The 20,661-nt window shown below is 37.3% G+C and overlaps 1 protein-coding gene across 1 annotated transcript; it reads left to right on the top strand.

The window, feature by feature from the left end:
• Positions 1-8,520: 8,520 nt before the first annotated feature.
• LOC139130371 (progressive ankylosis protein homolog B-like) lies at positions 8,521-20,367 on the top strand. The gene is made up of 12 exons (XM_070696169.1): positions 8,521-8,985; positions 11,063-11,276; positions 11,711-11,829; positions 12,320-12,403; positions 13,301-13,471; positions 13,701-13,835; positions 15,051-15,143; positions 15,857-15,946; positions 16,571-16,700; positions 17,245-17,368; positions 18,329-18,428; positions 19,128-20,367. The coding sequence occupies exons 1-12, from the start codon at positions 8,899-8,901 to the stop codon at positions 19,260-19,262; spliced, it is 1,482 nt and encodes a 493-aa protein (XP_070552270.1). The 5' UTR covers positions 8,521-8,898; the 3' UTR covers positions 19,263-20,367.
• Positions 20,368-20,661: the final 294 nt, after the last annotated feature.

Genomic DNA, 20,661 nt, shown 5'->3' with positions numbered 1-20,661 from the left:
TCTTTCTTTAGTTGTTGTTTTTGTTTGACTAACATTTAACTGAAATCATAAAATGTCGAACTGCCGGCAGTTATGGTCGCTGCAATCGCCATCTTCAAAAGTGCACTACTCTACATCAAGGGCGACAGATACAACCCCTCACGTTAAAGTATTCTTTGGTTTTCTTTTCGAGCGGAAGTTGGGGATTTGTCGAAGAAGGGTAACGGGAAACATATGAAGTGGGAGAGGGTGGTTAGGGGCTTTGTGGTGTAAAGAGGGCCCGCAGGTGTCTTTCTTGGTTGGAAGTTTGGCAAGAGTAACATCAAGGGACGAGCAGTTACGAAGCCTTCACCCCCTTCCAAATTTTGATATCGTTTAAAATGCTTCATGAAGGTATAAACGACGAGTTTTTCAATTTATCTAAATCAGCTGGTCAACTGATTACTTTAATATCAGGCCCAACATGAGCCATAAAATCTCAAACAATCATACACAAAGCAGACTGAACACCGTGCACTATATAGATAACGTTTCAAATAGTCGAAAATAATACATAAAACTTGAGGATGTTTTCAACACGGCTGAACACTATAACACAGTCACTGTGTTATAGTGTTCAGTCATGTTGAAACATCTGTGTCACATTCTTGTCTCCTTCCAAACTAGGAATGAGACTAGTATCCTATCAGACATCAGGATCAAAATGAGTATGGACTTCCGTCAGACAGCGTCCAATCACGAACCAGGTTGAAGAACACGCATCTCCTTCTGAGACTGCAGATTGAACGCTGGTCCTACTGGACAACAAATATTTTTCGGCCTGTTCAAAGAAATTTCGTAAAGCTGACAAATCTGGTATGGCTTTGAAATGCGTTCCTATAAACAAGGGTATAAAATAGTAAATATTCTGCAACAGCACTGTCCTATAAAAGCTACAATTACAAGGTTATGTCTATTGATTTCACATAATTACTCGAAAAAGTAACGTGCAAATACTGTACCTTTAATTATAATGTTCATCGACGGCAAGTTTTGATTTTCTTTTTCTGAGATTCTTATGGTAAGGGATCCAACGTTCCGATAGGACAACGTTATAAACGAAAACTCACCTATCACCTTGGCAAACGTCTCCTTGTTGAGTAGTTATTGCGAATTCGAGTTGTTTTCACATGCCTGACTTGGCTCGGTCGAATTCGAAGATGAGGATTCGATGATTCTTGCAGCTCCAATGAAGACCAGTCTGCTGGTGTCTGGGTCCCTGCATCCTTTGGTAAAGGTTGGAAGCAGTTAGTTGGGACCCGCGAAGACCTGTTCTTGAGCTGATGTTGGAGACGCTTCACGACTGTTCACATACTCCATCATTCTGAACATAAAAGTAATTCCATCAGGCAGGAGATAATAAGAGTAAGCATTTTGACGGGTTTATATCCTTAAGTAATGTGAGTCTATTAGGGACTTGTCAGTTTCTCGGCCTGGGGGGGGGGGGGGGGGGGGGGGGGCCGGTGGATTATTTTTAGCCCACGTCAAAAAGTGGCTGATCCCCCCTATTCCAAATTTTGAAAACAGGGTGACCCCTATTCCAAATTTCGGAAACAGGGTGACCCCCCCTGCACGCTACTACTGTAAAACAAAAGGTGGACATTTTATATATATATATATATATATATATATATATATATATATATATATATATATATATATATATATATATATAATATATATATATATATATATATATATATTTTAAACAGTCATTCTTTGTTTTAATGAAATTGTCAGTTGTAAAGATAGGAATTTCAATGTGTCAATCTTAAAGTTTGAATACAGTTCATTTTGAATGAGCTGTGAATGTATTTCATACGTTCTATGGTTAATCAGATGTCCTGAACTGTTGTACAGAAATGGATTGAGGAAAAAGAGTAAATCAAAAACTTTGATGGGTGTTAAGACTTGCCAGCCATCCAATTAAATCTCCTGAGGAGCCATCGAGAGGCATTTTAGCAAATCTGATGTGTGCAGTGTCTGAGATGACCTTTTCTTGTAACATTGAAACCATAAAAGCACAGCTAATAATGACAAAAACTGCCTTTTTTAACTGTTATTTTGGTCATAAAAAAGCATCATTCTACAGAAAACCTGAGACACAAAGGAAAACAGTTGCATCAATGAGAACGAAAGATATCTTGTTATTTTTCTATCTCTAAAATAAGTCACTGTATCAAATATATATTGTGAAATATTTGTGCATGTTGCTTTCTCGTACTGAATTCTCATAGAGAGAACAGAAAAGTATCAGGACTTTGTCATGCTTTTCATATGAAATGCAGATTCATAACGGTACACTTTCACTTAGCAAACATCAAGACATCTCTGGCATATATCTCTGATTCATTCAAGTATGGCGCCTGAAGGGCACGGAGAAAAGTATGAAACATCCTGATATCTCTGATATATATGTCTTGTATATTAAAGTCATGCACTGGAAGGGCGTGCTGAAAAATGTCTGATATATTAAAGTAATGCGCTCGAAGAGCACGCTGAAAAATATTGAACAATACAGATATCTCTGATATATGTTTGCCTGATATGTTAAAGTTGGACGTGCTGAAAAATATCTTATTAAAGTTACGCGCCCGAAGGGCGCGCCAAAAAATGCAACTGAATGATGAAATTTGTGGCTGACACAATGCATTTTAGGCAATGATGAGCCTTTGTCGAAATTCAAAAACACACTGACCCCCCTATTGGGCATTTCAAAAACATGGTGACCCCCCCTATCACCAAAGTCAAAACAGGGTGACCCCCTTCCCCATGAATCCACCGCCCCCCTTAGGCTGAAGAAACTGACCAGTCCCTTACTTTTGACAAAAATCAGGATCATCAAATATTCAAAATTGGTGAGGAATTCTATCACACAGGAATATTAGAATTACATAAAGCGCAGGCTTCTCTAACGCTATTGACTTGCGAGCTTAAAGGATATGTATTCATACCCATCTCAGTCCTGTCGGAGTTCATACTCCTCTACTTTACTTTTCTTTCTGAACAAAATATGTAGAGGAAAGAAGAGCAGCCTGGGTCAGCGAATTGGCTTTGCTTAGCCAGATTGTTGCAGGATTGACATTTCTGATAGACGCCGGAGTGTATAACTACAGTTTTGGGGTAATAAAGACAGACACACACACACACACACACACACACACACACACACAAACACTCACACATCGAACTCGCAAACCCTAATATACTCCAGTAGAAATGTCACATTAAAAGAAATATTTATTAAGAACAAGGAACTTTAAATAATGGTTATAACTTATACAATATATCAATTAAAATCAAACTCAATACTTTTCTCTATGAAAGTCATTTCGGCAACCGAAAACGCAAACAGACAAAAGCTTGTCTCTCTGAACTTCATTTCAACTTGAACGTGAAGCCAACAGTTTCGTCCGTTTTGGGTACTAGTCTGGCATTAGACTGTTTTCAGTTTTCTCGATCGGCAACAGTAGTGTTCAGGTATACGAAACAGTCTGCGTCGTACGGAAGTCATCATTTGGACCGATTTTGACGTTACGTCTTAGTTTCCTAAGAAACCATCTCTTGATGCTGGAAAGGTGAGAACCAAGAAGGAGAGGCCACAATAAACACCCATTCTCTGTCTTTCCATCACTGCCTTCTTCATCGGTGGACTTCGTCTTCCTTCTTTCCTCTTCCTCAGTGACTTTACCGATCGCCGACTTCTTAACTTTACACTTCCCTTTACATTTTCCTTTGCTCTTCCCCTTGCCCCTGCCCTTGCACTTGACCCTTTTCCTCTTCTCGACGTCCACTGAAACGCCCGAGTCCGTGGTTGTTGGAGTCTCGCAAACCGCGCCGTCCTCTGAATCCGAGTCACTGTGGTTGTGCCGTGCGGCCATTCTTTCATGATGTACAGCATATAAACCGTGCGTACCGCGGATTCCTGTACTGGTACACGGTTGCTCTACCGGACACTCAACACGCCTATCTTCGCCAGCCTTTTCGGGAACCATTTGCGCAAATATCAGATATTGCAAAGCCATGATGCTAAAATTCGAACGGTGATCACAGAAGCAAGCAGCAAAATGATGCTATGGCAAATATTCTAATTCTTTTCGATCCGACACGGAACGCGTTTGTCACGTCTTGGAATTCGAAGACGTCCTTGTTCGCGTTTGAAACTTCCATGGAACGAATGTTATTGCAGAAATTTCACTTTATACTTTTAAATTTTGTTATTCAATGCAATAGTGGGTCTCGTTTTCCTCTGAAATGTCACAATGATAACTTTTAAAAATAAAGGAGACTTACTATGCTAGGAGTCTATTTTTTCAGCATGGTGTTAGGACAATATTCTAGCCAGAGCGCGTTGTTACTAGGGACAATCAGGTGCTCGGAGGAAACACAACACGAAGAATTGTATTTGCAACCCCTTTTTACCCCACCCAACCCGCCAAACACGGAAAATTTTGAATATTACAAAGTATTAGGGGAGTAATTTGGTGGTCATTTCGGAATGTTTTAAACGTGCAGTTTTCATGAAGACCGAGAATTACATTAGAAACAATTACTTCTCAGCATTACCTTGTTGCATTTGGACATTGTTATGTGGAGTTTAGTATCCCTCTGTTGATGCAAAGAAATGTAAATGCAGCTTCTGTTGTACATGCTACAGATCTACCAAAAGATCCGTCGCACGAGGGCGCTGTCTACGCTCCCCTCTTACAGAAGTGCTTGAGTTTTCTCTCGTTCAAAAATATCAGCGATACATCAGCTCAGATTTAGGGTATAGCTATTCATTTGGAATGCAGAAACTAACGGGTGTATCCTGCTAGCTGTGACATGCTTTCAAAGACAAAAATCAGCATATCACATTTAAGTGGGTCTATTTGCAGGAAAATGCTTCTGCCCTTGTTTAACCCTTGTGTAATGCCATTGCAAACGTAAAATTTTATTTTGAAATTGAAAAAGAGGAGTTTGGGAAACATATTCAACTTCTTAGGCTGGTGCAGGGACCCCATAATGCAAAACAAAAACGTTTGTAGACACAAAGGTCATGTTAAGCCTGACACTTAATTGTATAAAGAACAACAATGGACTGGAGCGCAGGCTATGTCGAATAGAATTTCCGACATGTTGTAGGCCTAAAGAGTAAGAAGAGAAACAGTAGCAGAATCATAACAAACAAATAATACTACTGAAAATGACAAATTAAAAAACTAGGTACATGTTAAACAACAGTTGAAGTAAGCTTATGGGCTGAATATATGTGTGTTAAGATCTAGTGCAGAGTTGCAATGTTCTGAAAAAGGGGTGTCCGGATGGCGCACCGAAATGAAAAGTAACAACAGAAAGTACCTGTCGCAGCAATATTGTTTTCTATTTCTGTCTCTTGCATTTTTTTCTGCCATCCTTGGCTGGATATTTAAAGGCAACCTTTTGAAATGTACCGACCCTCCCAAAAACTTAAAAACAACCAAAACGCCCGGATGAACCCTCTCAGATCTCAACTTGATCCACCCCAACTAGAATCCCACACCCAAATTAGCTTTATGAAACTGAAATATTGATGAATTTCTCTCCCACACGAACCGGGTTGCGCGTAAGACAGAAATTCACCAAGGAGTGTGAGGCATATGTATCTCAGTCCATTGGAATAGGGGATTGTTTTTCTGAAGTCTCATCAATATTTGCAGGAATGGCAGTTATTGAATGTCAGTGGACACTATTGCAAGCGATAATTTTTTTGTTTATAGCATCATCCTCTGGAAAATGAACACCACATTAAAAAAATGTTGTATGTAACTTGTTTACACCAAAGAAGTTTCCTTCTCATCAGGCCTACGTACCGCTAAGGGAGCCGTTATTATTTACGGTCGGGGGTCGGTCCGAGGAATCAAAGGGGCCACTCAAAGCATTTGAAAGCTACAAGGGGATTGCTCAAGATGTGGAGAGCAAGAAAGGAGCTTCTCAGGGGTTTTTTTTTTGAAATGTACTGAAGCATTTAGTGCAGTTATGAAATGATATAAAAATAATAGAAAAGGATAAAAAAACACTAAAGATTAAAAAATGGTACAAATTTATAAAAACATGGCACAATTTGATTATCATTACTGAGTAATTTTTCAATATTTCCTGATAACAAATTGTTATACTTGCCTTATCAAGCTTGAGAAACATCTACTCTCTATTCTCTTATTTGAAAAATATGAAGATCCAATTACTAATTTCAAATTAGTTCCAATCGTGTCGCAAGAAAATAATTTGTCATCGTCCAAAAACCCTGAGCGATAAAGATACCTAGCATCTTTCAACCAAATGTCAATTTAAAGTCTACTTTAATTTTTTGTTTTCTTTGTCTTGTTCGTTTTCTCTGCTATTTTTACAAAATTTTTGGCAATCTCTGGATAAACCAATATCTGAATATAAGCTTAGTAGGCCTAGAAACAAAGTTTTGACCACATCCATCCATTATTTGGTTCGATACTGGTTATAGGGTGAGCTTTATTTCCATATCTTGTAGTTATTTTGTATTTAATGTTGTTTACTTCACATTTTTCAACCATCTTGGGGCAACTGATGATAAGGGACTGGTCAGTTTCTTCAGCCTTGGGGGCGGTGGATTCATGGGGGAGGGGGTCATCCATGTTTTTGAAATGCCCAATAAGGGGGGGGGGGGTCAGTGTGTTTTTGAATTTTGACACAGGCTCATCATTGCCTAAAATGCTAGTGTCGACGTCAGCCACAAATTTCATCATTCAGTTGTATTTTTCGGCTCGCAACTTTAATAATCAGTCATATTTTTCAGCACGCCCAACTTTAACATATCAAGCATCATACATACATCAGAGATATCTGTATGTTCAATATTTTTCAGCGTGCTCTTCAAGCTTATTACTTTAATATATCAGGCATTTTTCAGCATGCCCTTCAGGTGCATGACTTTAATATACAAGCTTAAGGCAATCAGAGATATAAGGATGTTTCATATTTTTCGGCGCGCCCTTCGGGCGCCATACTTTAATAAATCAGAGATATCTAGATGTTTGCTAAGTGAAAGTGTACCATTATGAAATCTGCATTTCATATGAAAAGCATGACAAATTCCTGATATTTTCTGTTCTCTCTATGAGAATTCAGTATGAGAAAGCAACATGCACAAATATTTCACAATATATACAGTGACTTATTTTAGAAAGAGAAAAATGACAAGATATCTTTCCTTCTCATTGATGCAACTATTTTCCTTTGTGTCTCAGGTTTTCTGTAGAAAGATGCTTTTTTATGACCAAAATAACAGTTAAAAAGGCAGTTTTTGTCATCATTAGCTGTGCCTTTATGGTTTCAATGTTACAAGAAAAGGTCCTCTCAGACACTGTACACATCAGATTTGGCTAAAAAAAGCTCTCGATGGCTCCTCAGGCGATTTAATTGGATGGCTGGCAAGTCTTAACACCCATCAAAGTTTTTGATTCACTGCTTTTTCCTCTCTGATATTAATGATTGACATCCATTTCTGTACAACAGTTCAGGACATCTGGTTAAGCATTGAAAGTATGAAATACATTCACAGCTCATTCAAAATACAGCTCATTCAATGTACTGTATTCAAACTTTAAGATTGACACTTTGAAATTCCTATCTTACAACTGACATGTCAACAATTTCATTAAAACATAGAATGACTATTCAAAATACAAATATATGTAAAATGTAAAATATAATATATATAGGCCTATACGTATATATATAACGTATATATATATATATATATATATATATATATATATATATATATATATATATATATATATATATATATATATATATATATTATGTCCACCTTTTGTTTTACCTATGTCGCGCGCCGGGGGGTACCCTGTTTTCGAAATTTGGAATAGGGGGTCACCCTTTTCAAAATTTGAAATAGGGGGGTTAGCCACTTCTTGACGTCGGCAAAAAATAATCCACCCCCCACCCCCCCCCAGGCCGAATAAACTGACCAGTCCCTAAAAAACTTGCAGGGTATGCCAGGATTTGAAAGGTCTTTACCATCACATGTATATTATACAAATAGGCCTATATGTATTGATATTTACGTTTTGCTAGTTTTGGGTTCAGTCAAAATTTCCGTGTTGGAGAGGGAGTTACTCAAATTCATCATTGTTGGCTGGGGTTACTCGAAATTTCGGAGTTTCTAACACCCCAGGACCATAAATAAAGACGGCGCCCTAACCACACCAGCCACACATAACATACAGCACACATTCTTTTGGCAAGTCTCTCCATACTGATTTTAATATGTTGACAAATAATAATAGGAACAGTACACCACTCGCTACAATAACTAAAACATAAACAGTAAAATTAATCAATTGAAACTTGACAATTATCCCTGACGATTATACAGCCAAAATACCCAGTACAGCAAAGCTATACAGCACGTTGACTGTACAAGGTCATCAGGTCGGTCCCATGAGTTGACCTTTCCTCGCGCATGACACGATTGTTCGTTGTGACATTTCTCTGATGACTTTCAAAATGGCGGCCGTCGTAGCCGGGTCATCTCACATCTGGAAAGTTGGTATCCCGGTTTGACTCAACTCATATCTCGACACAATGCTACAATAGAAGGCTAGAAGTTTAGCTGGTGTCAATTTGAGCTTCACATGTATCACAGTCTATACTATACGCCAGTTTACGTGGATCCCTATCTTTGGTGGAGGGCAGTGACCGTACGTACAGTGCCACAAGCACCACCGGTTTCGCTCATCAACTCGTGACTACACTGCAGCGCAGCCACAGTCTATATGTCCATTTACATCACGCCCCGGAAAGTTGAAGCTGATATTAAACAACTCGTCCGTCCATCTGTTTGTTTCGTGATCTTATGAAAAAATGAAGTGTTCCTGGAGTTACTGGCCTCTCCTGAAGTACCTAGTGCCGCTTGCGTTGACCATTGTCATACAAGACTCAGCCGAACAGGTACGGACCAAAGGTGGATTACGCAATACAGTAACCCCTCCCGAACCATAATGGAATGGAAACTTTGCACAATATAATGTACGACAACGAGGTCAAGCAAGGTTTGCCTGAGTCCATTATGGGCCTGGAGGGTTACACTCTTGCTATTGCTATTTTTTAGCTCATATTTTTTTATATATATAAATACCAGAAAGAGCTTATATGATGAGTCGTTGGTGTCTGTATGTATGTATGTGGGTATGTATGTGCGGATGTATGTCCGTCACACACAAAGGCTCCCATACCGCCAAAGGTACCGTCTCAGTATTTAGTGTAAAGGTAGATGCAGGGGTTGAGATGTGAATTTGTTCAAATAAACATGTCGGTGTCAAAAATGTGCAAATGAGGTAAGAAAAAGGGAAATCCTGCAAATGTGCAGGAGTGGTGGCAGTAACTGAATCAGCCCACACATCTGAATAAGAGGATTTTGACCTTTAACCTATATGTATGCTGGGTACCTATTATGTTTGGGAGTGGTAGCAGTAACTGAAACAGCTAATGGTCATTTCCTGTCATTGTTTATGAACTGTGACATATTAACACACCTGCTGAAACCATGGATGTCTATTTTTGTACATCCATGGTTGAAAGATTCTCTGCTATGCATGTTGCTAAAGTTGACCTTACCTAAAGTTTCAGACCTTATTTACTTTTGTCATTCTTGGTTTTCTGGTTGAAATATTTCTTGTTGTTTTTCTGGTTGTACTGTGCAGAAATTGTCATAACATCAACGTATAATTTTCCTGCACTGAACAGATAGAAACAACACTTATTGTTGATCTTTGGCATGTACTAATTCTGATCAAATTTGAGCGACACCGTATAATTGCGGTATTTTTATAGCTTATGCAATGCCAGGAAATATGTAGATGTATAAAGCATCTGGGGTCACAATGTTTGATTGTCGGATACAGTAATTATTAGTAAGAACTAGGGCGGGCGGGGGAGGAGGAGGTTACAAAATTTACTGGTATTGACAAAGTTGTAATATATATCTGAGAAGGGGTCAAGCTGATCTGCTACCATTGACAGTATAGTCTGTTTTATGACAGAGCTTATTTCTAGGGTGTTCTGGTGAATTTTTGCAGTTGAATCTCATTTTTTTATGACACATTGAAAAATAGAATAAATTCTAAGCTCTCCAGTCTTTACCCTGTCAAAAAAGAGTGATCCGTTCTTGAGTTATGTGTATTTGAATATTAAAATTATTACGTAATTTTAGGACAAGCTATACGTAGGTGTTATGTATCAACCCTATGTAAACAATAGAAAGCACAATGGCACCGATTCAGAGGATATGGAAATATATCTTGAAAACTTTTCATTCATTGGTGATCAAATTTTCACATATTTCACACTATGTTTATGTTTACAGAAGTTAAGGTAATGGGAGAGCCCAAAAGACATTTGCATAGTATTAGTAAGATGCTATCAAGTTGACCATTGATGATTGAATGTACAAGCGAGACTTGTACCTGCTTGAGTGAACCATGGAGCTACCTCCATGAGTGAACTGATCTCCAAGTTAGACTTTTGGCGAGCCAATAGTACATCTTTGGCTAAGAAACCACAAGGCACAAGTATACGAATGAAGCGAAAAGATATTCTGAGCTACCGGCACATGGTGACTGTTATGTTGTTTAACTGTTGCACTTGTCTGTGGTTGCAGCTTCTGGCTGGGCAGCAACAACGCAAAGACCTGCACAGAGATAATTGTAAAAATATCATCCAATTGTGATTTATCTCAAGTAGTATCTCTGTAAAAATATATTAATGAATATTTCTAATTGTCATTGAATATGCAATTAGCAGGGAGTTCTATCTACATCAAATATAAAATACAAAGCATATATATTTTGAGATAAAATGCGACATTTATTTCATAGTATAGAGGGAAGCCCTACATTCGTTGATAGAAAAATAACAAAATTAAATAACAAAGCTGGAATGTTTCAGTTAATACTTTTCATATACCTTTTCATATACCATCGCAATCTGAATGTTTTTCTGTAATCAATTTTTGGTTGTTTACTCACAGGCATTAAATCGAGGGCTCACATCGGCACAAAATTCCACTCGAGTCCTAGCAAGTTTTGGCATAGGCTACAATTTGATAAAATTTTCCACTGGGCCTTTAATGGAAATAAAGCATGTGGGCCTGGTTCAAGTTCACAGTATACCAGACAGCATTAAAGGCTTGATCTGTGTTGCAGGTGTTGCTGGTACTGTAGTACTGGTGGCATTGCTCATTGGTAAGTTTATGTTGTTCAATTAATGTCAGGTTTACTTTCTCTGCAATGTTTGTAATATTTTTTTTGCAGTATAGTGTTATTAGTACCAGTTTTACTTCATAGTTCCTGTACTGAGTATTGTAAGTTTTTATGGGCCATATTTTAATGTTGGCAGTTGTTTTTCATCTCCCCAGCCCTCATCCCTTCCAAATCACATCTACACTGTATGGTACAATATAAATATTTTGCCATGATTTGACGGAAACCTAAAGAAAAGTACTCCAGATCCACCAAGATACAACAACATCGGTCTGTACACCTAAATTGTATTCCTGAACATGGTCATGTCATGTTTACGTCAGGAGTGGCTGTGTATCTTCAAGAACTGAATCATCACAAAGACTATGATAGCAAGCTCTACATTTTCTGCTCTCGTTTACTCTTTTCCCATCCAGGTTTTACCAAATTAGGGTATTACGTCATTGACAAGGTATATAATGTCCAACCTGACGTTGGATTGTTAACCAGACAGTGTATATTATACCTCTGCGTATTTCCACTGATGGATGGCACTGTAAGTACCAGTAGATATTTCCTGATCAGTACAAAAAATCTGCAACTCAACAGAGAACTAATTTACATCACAATCTATAAAAAAACTATTTCAATGGTTGAACGTTTTGTTTTAAAAAATCCCGTGCAAAGGATAACATTCTGATATTTTTCCATAAAAAATTAACATCAGCATGCTTAGTAACTTACTGTTATTTACGTTTTATTGTTGTAGGAAATGTTATAATTTAAAATACATTTATAGGAAATGTTATAATTTAAAATAGATTTATATAAAAAGACTATAATCCTTGGTAAAGCTCAAAATAGGATTGAAATTGTCCATTCTCATTTCATCAATTGAAATTATCTATGTGCATGGCCTGCTCTCGACAGATTTCTACTCAATACACAAAACCAAAAATATCATTTTCCATAAAGTTGTAAATATTCTTTATCTGATGAATGTACTGAAATCATTTGATGATGCTTACACTCTGTTTTTTTCACAGGCATGGCTGTATGCCGGTGTGTTATTGCAGCACAAGCACAGCATGATCGTTGGAACTGCATCAGTTGTTGATATTTTTACACAGGTAAAATCCAACCAATTGAAAGCAAAAAGAAATTTTTTTTTTCTTATCTCTCACGAGTCAATCTAGATCAGCTGCATCAGCCTCACTTTGATGCTTCCGTAAAGCAAAATAATATAAAAAGTGTCAGTGCGCTATGCATTGCGCAAAAGTATTGATATATTGAGAGTCACATACACACTGACCTATTGTTGATACTGTACATTTCTGAACACTGATTGTATCATGATTATCTTGCTGTATGTTGGAAATACCACTGAATGTAATCAGTCTTTTTTCTTATTTTCACGTTGATGATTAGATCTTTTATGCCCAAACACTGCATCAATTTGTGAGATACCCAGGAGGAGAGGGAGGAACAAACAAAATTTTTGCCCAATGTTTGCATTTGTGGATCGATTGTAATTTTCTGTGGATAATTTCAGGTTTCTCCCAAGTCATTGGATGGTAGAGTTTGATCTGGCTCAGATGAGATACTGAATTTGAAAAAATCAAATTTAAGTGTTCTCTAATTAATGAATAAATGTCCATTTACTTCAAGTATCTGCAAAGACAGAAACAGACAAAAAATTCACACTTTTGATGGGCGTCTTCTTCACTCCATGTCTTGTTCAGTGATCCTGTCTTTAGTGCCTTCTAGTACTTGTTGTTGTTGTATTTTATTTATTTAAGTACTACTGGCAAAACAAAACACAGTGAGCTTTTTTGAATGTTCTGTAGGTTTTGAACCTTCCATCAGAAATCTTAGAAGTAAAATTTCCATGACAACTTCAGGAACAACAAAGGGAGAAATACTTTATGTCTTACCGGGCACATGAAATCATGATATGAAATATTCATATTTTAATTTTTATCTAGTTTTAAAGGTAAAAGTTATTTTTTTCAATTGTTTTTTTACAGATTGGTGTAGTTGCCATTTTACTTCAAACACCGCTCAATTATGACAACCCAATGCTTATACCTGTCCTAGCTTTGTATTCCGGCTGTTTGATCAGACTATGTATCGTCATGGGTGGTTATTTTAAGTTTGTACATAGGAAATATAAAATAGCATCTCCTCCAAACCCTCAGGTAAGTCCGTCTTTTGTGTGCATTCATACATGTATGTGCAGTAGCCTAGAGGCACCAATTTTTGCTATGCTTCTCGTAACAAAGGATTTCAACCATCATATTTAGGACTAATCAGTACATATCTGAAATCATGGCTGAAATTTTTTATTTTTTAACCCATTTAAAAAAAAACTTGCTCAAAATCTTATCCTGTTGTTTGATTATGTATTATTTGCATGTCCTTTTTCAGGCCAAGCTGACAGTGGGTAAGGTTCTGTGGTTCTGGTGGCCGTTGGCATTGGTTCAGGCTATCCAGAGAATCAGCAGACCCATCGTCAATTTATTTGTTGCAAGAGACTTGAAGGGAACAGATGAGGCTGTAGAGGTAAGTGGAGCCACAACAATGATTGAAAAAACATCTATCCCTACAATGGGCACCTCTCGCCGATATAAGGTCTACTGGTGTCTTTTTTTGTCAAACCTTGCCTAAAATATGTCCATGGGTGATTTTCTCAAGTTATATTTAGAGATTTGAATCTGTTTGCATATAGGACACAATCCAAGGTACCGGTAGATGGATACTCACTGTAGATTATATCATCATATTTTATTACCTAAATACTCATAAGTGCACTTTGTATTGGTCAATGAAAACCAACATATCACACTTACCATATGTCCATCATCAGATGTAATTTTAGGCAGTTTAAAGGTGGTTTTCTGAGCTGGAAGGGTGCCAGACAATCACAGTTTCACATGACCCATTTTTATTGGCGGTACGGGACATGCAACTCTGTACCATAGAGCGTACTACCAGCAAGTGTCAGGGATGCCATGATATCAGGTCACCATGACAACATCATGGCTCACATCGAGACTATTAGCAGCTATAAAATGTCAAACGTATAATCAGTGCAGGTTTTGAAACGTGAATTTTAGTGTTGGAATCACTTTCAGGCTGTTTTAGAGTCATACTAAGGTACAGTAGAATAGAAATAGGAATTGCCAGTTGAGAACAGCAATAATTGAAAATGCAGGTGACATTTATACAGCAGCAAACCCCCCCCCCCCACCCCCCATTTTATATCATCTTGTTGTTCGTCTCTTTGAAACAACATGGATAGAGGATGACACATGTATGGACAGTGCTTTTAAAGATTAACCCTTGGAGTTAACCCTTTGAGCGCCGAAATCAACTTTTGTCACCTATATAAAATGTACCTCCATCAAATTTTTTCAGATTTTTGCCAAAATTTTGATGAAATCTGTAGCCAATGACATGTGATGTCTGTTTGGTTCAAAACAATCAAAAAAATTACAGAAAATATCATCAAAATTGTTAAAATGGTGCACTAAAATTTTGGCGGGAAAAATTACAGTACTCAAAGGGTTAATATCTTTTCAACAGACTACAAAATCACCAAGGAGAACTGCCACTTTATACACGCAAATACACACACCGACACCAAACCTGTAACAACTTGTTGCACTATGACATCAGTCACATTTCTTTATGTACAATGCTACACTTTACATGACCAAGGTTATGCTAATAATGAAAAGAGACCTTATGTTTTGTGTATTCTGATTTCTGTGACAGGCTTTGGCTGTATTGACAGTGTCATACCCTGTTGGTAGGGTACCTTGGGGATGGTTAAATGAAATAAAAACTATAGCACCAGCATTTAAAAAGGTAAGTCAGTTTTGAAAAGTCTGTTAAGGTAGAATGCACCTTGGGAATAGATATTCAGACTCTCAAACGTCCACAACAGTATTTTTGGTCAACTACTTGTGGGGGTTCATTTTGAAGCTTTGGGAGTAAGAAAAGTTCTTGCTGGCTTATTTTTTGAAATTCAAAAAACTTATTTCATTTTCCTCATTAACACAGGGATAGCATCCAGTTTGGATTTCATGTATCTGTAAAAAATGGATAATGTGAATGTCTAGGATCAAATTTTGTATTGTGGACCCCTGATTTTTATTTTTGATTTCAAATGGGGATTGTTAAAAGTTTGAGAAAATGTCTAAGTCTTTCAGTTTGGAGGCGTTTACTACCTTAACTTGACTTCTCAATCCACTCAAGCTGGATCACTCAGGATCATCCTAGGCCAGTTAATTTAAGATGTAAATCCCAGTACTAACAGACAGGATGAATTTTGCAATCTCGATTACCACAGACAACTTATGTAAATATTGCGAATAGATTTGCCGAATTCTTTCTTGACAGCAGTAGTGTACTGCACAGATCAGTGGTGGTGGGATGAATATAAAGTTACTAAGTCATTCATTATGCTGTGAAAACAGTGTACTGTAGAATCAGTGAATCGTCATCTATGGTTTAGAGATTTCTGTGTGTCACTGTTGACATCTACCACTGATGTTTCACCATTGTCTCTTTTTAATCAGGAAGCACTTCTTCTTGATGGACCGAGAAATCGCATCACACCTTTGAAAATACGCATATTTAATGCCTGCTGCTTGGCCTTCTCCCTTGCAGTAAGTACCTATCTGTATAACTGTACACCCTGACTGTAAAAGATGGCAAGACTCTTTCAATCTTTAACTTGAAAGAACTTAGACACATAGTTATGTTCACAATGTTTAGGTTCATAGAGGGTAATAATTATGATAAAAGGTGCATATATAATTGTTTTGGAACATGTTTCAAACATTTTGTCGAAACATCTTCTATAAAACTGCATGTACCATACCTTTTAAATCTGGATCAAAGACTCACAACAATGGCCTTATTTTCAAACGATGATATTATGACTAAATTTACCTATTTCAATTTAAACAGCGGATTTTGCCATTTGTTGTCAAACTTCTGCTAGTAGCATTTCCCATATGATTGCTTTGATGTTCTGTTGGTACATTCCTAACAGTGTATTCATTCAAACATTTTCATTTTGCTTGTCATTCATGTTTGTTTAACACTCTGTCTTTGTGTGAATTATTGTTAAAACACTCATGATGATAACCTTTTAAGTTGCCTTTATCGGTGACTTTAATGTTTTCAAAAATTCACCTTGGTCTTTTTTGGCCATCAGGTATTTTGTCTTCCGTAAATTTCAAATACAAATTGTAAATCTAATGCATGTGGGCAATATTTCCTTTCAGATCATGTTTGTGGTATTCTGGATTCCTGGAATAGCGACCTCATTTTTGGTGAATGTACTTCACGTTGAACCTGAACTTGCAGAGCTGTGTGTCACACCGCTCAGAATATTTACATTCTTTGCAATACCAGGTAACGTTGGCAGAACCAGTGATGCTTTTTCACTAGTTTATTTCAGTATGACCACCATCACATTGTGCGATTAGGAAACTTGACCCATTTTGTTGTCCTGAGTGAATAGTCCCACTTTGTAACTGGCATTGTAGCAATATATTAACCCTACGACGACCTTGAATAAGGGCACTTTCTGGCACCTTGTTTATTGCTACATACCTGGAGTGCTTGAAGTTGATGAAGATTGTTTATGTGTTCACACTATCTTTTGGTTTATGAGTTAACATTAGCAATGGTAGTCAAGGGATTAAATGTTAAAATTAAAAAAATAAAACCAGGTGCTCTTGATAGTTTATGTAAATTTTCTATTATGATTCCGTTTGTACATATGGAATTGTGTTCAAAGTGATATTAAATTGCTATTTATTTTCACTGTGAAACATACTAAGAAATATAATTTAGCAACAAAATATGTTTCTCATGTTCTGAGAAGCCTTGAAATCTTGTTGTGAATTTTCTATTTTTTTTATCATGCGTATATTTTTCTTCACGTTTATGATAGTTGCCACCAGAGCTCACTTGACGTCATGGTTACTGGTTTACAAACAAACCAAATTTGTTGCCCCAAGTGCAATAGTACGTCTCGTTACGTTGATCGTGACACTGATAGTTTTACCACTGTGTGGGTAAGTACACTTTTATAATACAATAAACAAAAACTTACACTTACAACTTTTCATAAAAGAAAAATGATAGAGTAAGGTTTTTTGCTGGTCGCCAGCAAGTATATCAGGGATAATTGAGCAAAGTTTCAGATGAATGAACAAAAAGAGTGACAAATTACCAAGATTTCTTTTGATGCATCGTCGAATGCCAGTCCCAACACCAAGCTGACTGCTATGGTTACACTTATATCTGGGAGAGTGAAAATGAAAGACGGGGAGAGAAAAGGGCTGTAATCTTTTTTTCAGCATTTTTACAGTGAGGTTATTGGGATTGTACCGGTAGCTCTTCCATTTCTGCAGGTTGAGATCAAAGAATACGCAAAGCTCTCAGTAGCAATATAATGTAAAAACTGGGTTTAAACTCCATGATAGTTTTGCATGGCTATCACCTTACTGGTTGATATTTTGTACCAGCCTATCTTCTACCGAGTCTTCAATCGTTAAATGACTGCATCCATTGAACAAATATCAACATTATTTAGTGATGTATCCATACGAACTGTTTATGATAGAAAAGAGATGCAGAGTGGAAAAGTACTTCAAAATTCTGAAATCAGATATGCCACAATTTTAAAGATTAACAGTTATGCTGTCCGCAGACTTCGAGCTTGGAATGTGCTTTCAAAATACCAGAAAGACACTTTACTTTTCCAAATAACGAAATCTTTTGGATATATGCAGCTGTACAGGCTGATAGTCTGGTAATAATAGATCCTGTTTGTATAGTTTAGCTATTATTGGAAAATTTTGGGAGTGATTGAAAACAGAACTTCTGAAGATTCAACATGAATGATCTATGCAGGAACTGAATTACAAATACAGTGTATGTTGGCAAAGACAGGGTAAAGTTTAAAAATTATTTCTCATTCCATGAAATAATAGGGATAAAATTCATGTCTGATATCTATTTTGTAACAACAGGGTGCATGGTGCATCGCATGGCGTCGGTGCTTTGTTGGCTGGATTTTGTGGAGAGGCTCTCACAGTTATTGCGGCATCAGCATATGCCGACTATAAACGAGTAAGTCATGTCAATGATCAACATTTTCATCCCCAATTCTACAATCATGGATCTTGCCCATCCTGCTTAAAGCGATGGGACCGTACCAAACTGTGCTGGTAAATTGGGTTAAATCATGTATCACAATCATGTGATTGATCGACATACCATGCGGCGAGTCAATGATACAGTTTTCTTGAATCTTATCAATTTAGTAGCGTTGCAAATGTACCAGTGCTCTCGCTGAGGCTTATTTGCACGCTATTTGCACAGTGTCTCCGACTGCCCTCGCAGTGGAATTTCATGTTTTGCACAAGTTTAGTTTCAGTCATTTTGATCGGTATTAGTTTTGGTAACGATAAACATAAAAACTCAGGGTGAAATGTATGATCTCAGTGCCAATTTTACTTCCTTGTTTTGAGTTTTAGCGCTCGTTGCTCGTTGATGGGGCAGTTGCTACCAACATATGGTACCTGTACACTTTCAGGGTACATTGTGACTACATGACCAGATTTATATAACTCGATAAATTAGCATAGATACAGAAGATGCATAGCAACATGGCTGCCTCTGTGATCGCCGTACCCTTCAGACACCAAAGCCTAAGTTGTGCACCCACTCAAAATTTAACTCAAAATTCACTTTAAAAAACCATCACATATCTTACATGTCCGTTATTTCAAACCAAGATTTGTAAGGACTCATCTTATCCCATTTCAGGGAAAGAAGAAGAAAAACGAAGAAGAAAGAAGTCCAGACGATGATGATCACGAAGATGAGAATAATCAGGGAGTTAAGAAATTACCAGTGTCTGAAGAATCACAGTCTTTCCTCCAGGAGGAGAGCAATGTGTAGAGACAAACTCATCAGGGTTGTGAGTGGCATTTGCATTTCTGAAAGATACAAACTTTCTAGATTTGTTATCAGTTCCATACTGATAGGCATCGCTGACAAGGAAGACCATCTCAACAAGACATTAAGTGTAAATTTCATTGCCCCTTGGGACATGTGCGAAAAGGAGGCTTGTGTCAACAGGGTAACAGGTCTGAAGGCCTTTGAGAAATATTTATGTACAATGTGTGAATGTACGGTGTGTGATGGTGAATGTCATTTTATGTATAAACTTTGGTACTGCTCCTCCTGTTGTTATATGTTTGGAAAGTGGGCCTTTGTAATGGAAAATGGGGGTAGTAGGGTTGAAAAAAGGTGATGACAAACTGTCGTTTTCTTCTGTAAAATAATTGATTTGTACTGTGGCATCTTAAACTGGGACTTCAAAAAACAAGGGGCCCTCTATCAAAGAAACATCAAATGCTGTGAAATAAAAAAGCAAAGCAAAGCACTTCGAAAACTATGCATCTGATGGACCATCAGAGACTGAAAAAATTATATGATAAAAATTTTCCACAGAACTACCAAGTGAGCTGCCAGAATCAATTATTTTAAGTTGATAGTGACCCTGAATACTACTAAATGAAAAATTTGAATTTGCTAATATAGAAATCTTACATAACCAGGTAATCACCAACTGAAAGCAACAGGTCTGCATTTATGTCACCCATGGGAAGTACCACACGCCTTTTTGTATCCTTCAAATCGGTGTATATTTTCCACTTTCTGATTGGTGGATAAATTATAGACTAGTTGGTCACAGTAGATTCTGGAAGTTGTTAGATTATTTGTTTCGGTTTTACGTCATTTTAATTTATTTGCAATTTCTTTTCATTATTTTGTTCGCAAAAGGCTTCATCAGGGGTCCTGACCATTGTTTTATCGAAATTTACAATGTTATTTTTCTTGAGCTTGCCATCTGAATAAGCAGTACCAGCTTTGTTTTCCTGCACTCGGTGTTTTTGATTCCTTGATTAATGGATACTGGACACCAGAAGTTTAACCAGATTTTAATGTTTTTCACAATGTATAACAAAAATAAAAATGAAATACCTTGGTGCTGTTTTGAGACTGGCGTAAAAAATGCCATGGTTTGAATATTTGACGGGTTTTGATGAAGTTCTATTTTGCTTTATAGTGTTTGCCATAGTGGAGAATTTGTGTAGTCACTTTGTCACTCTGCATGCAGGTCTTAAAGCTCTGTTTAGCTTCATTCTCCAGGTTTTGAAACTTGAGGAGATTCTGCTTCAAGTAATATCTGCCTCAACACTGAAAGTCTTATACTTTTACTCAAACTTTCCCCAAGGAAACCTTCAAGCATTCACTTTCAAAATGTAAAAATGAAAATCAGGGGTCGCCAAGC

This window comes from Ptychodera flava, chromosome 4 (genome assembly GCF_041260155.1).
Source record: "Ptychodera flava strain L36383 chromosome 4, AS_Pfla_20210202, whole genome shotgun sequence".
NCBI lineage: Eukaryota > Metazoa > Hemichordata > Enteropneusta > Ptychoderidae > Ptychodera > Ptychodera flava.
Note: the sequence above shows the minus strand (reverse complement) of the source record. Positions and strands in the feature narration are given on the sequence as shown.

Coding starts and splice junctions, on each gene's coding strand:
- LOC139130371 (XM_070696169.1), top strand. CDS start 8,899: ATGAAGTGTTCCTGGAGTTACTGGCCTCTCCTGAAGTACCTAGTGCCG. Junction 17,369..18,328: donor ATAGTTTTACCACTGTGTGG/GTAAGTACACTT, acceptor TTGTAACAACAG/GGTGCATGGTGCATCGCATG. Junction 18,429..19,127: donor CATATGCCGACTATAAACGA/GTAAGTCATGTC, acceptor ATCCCATTTCAG/GGAAAGAAGAAGAAAAACGA.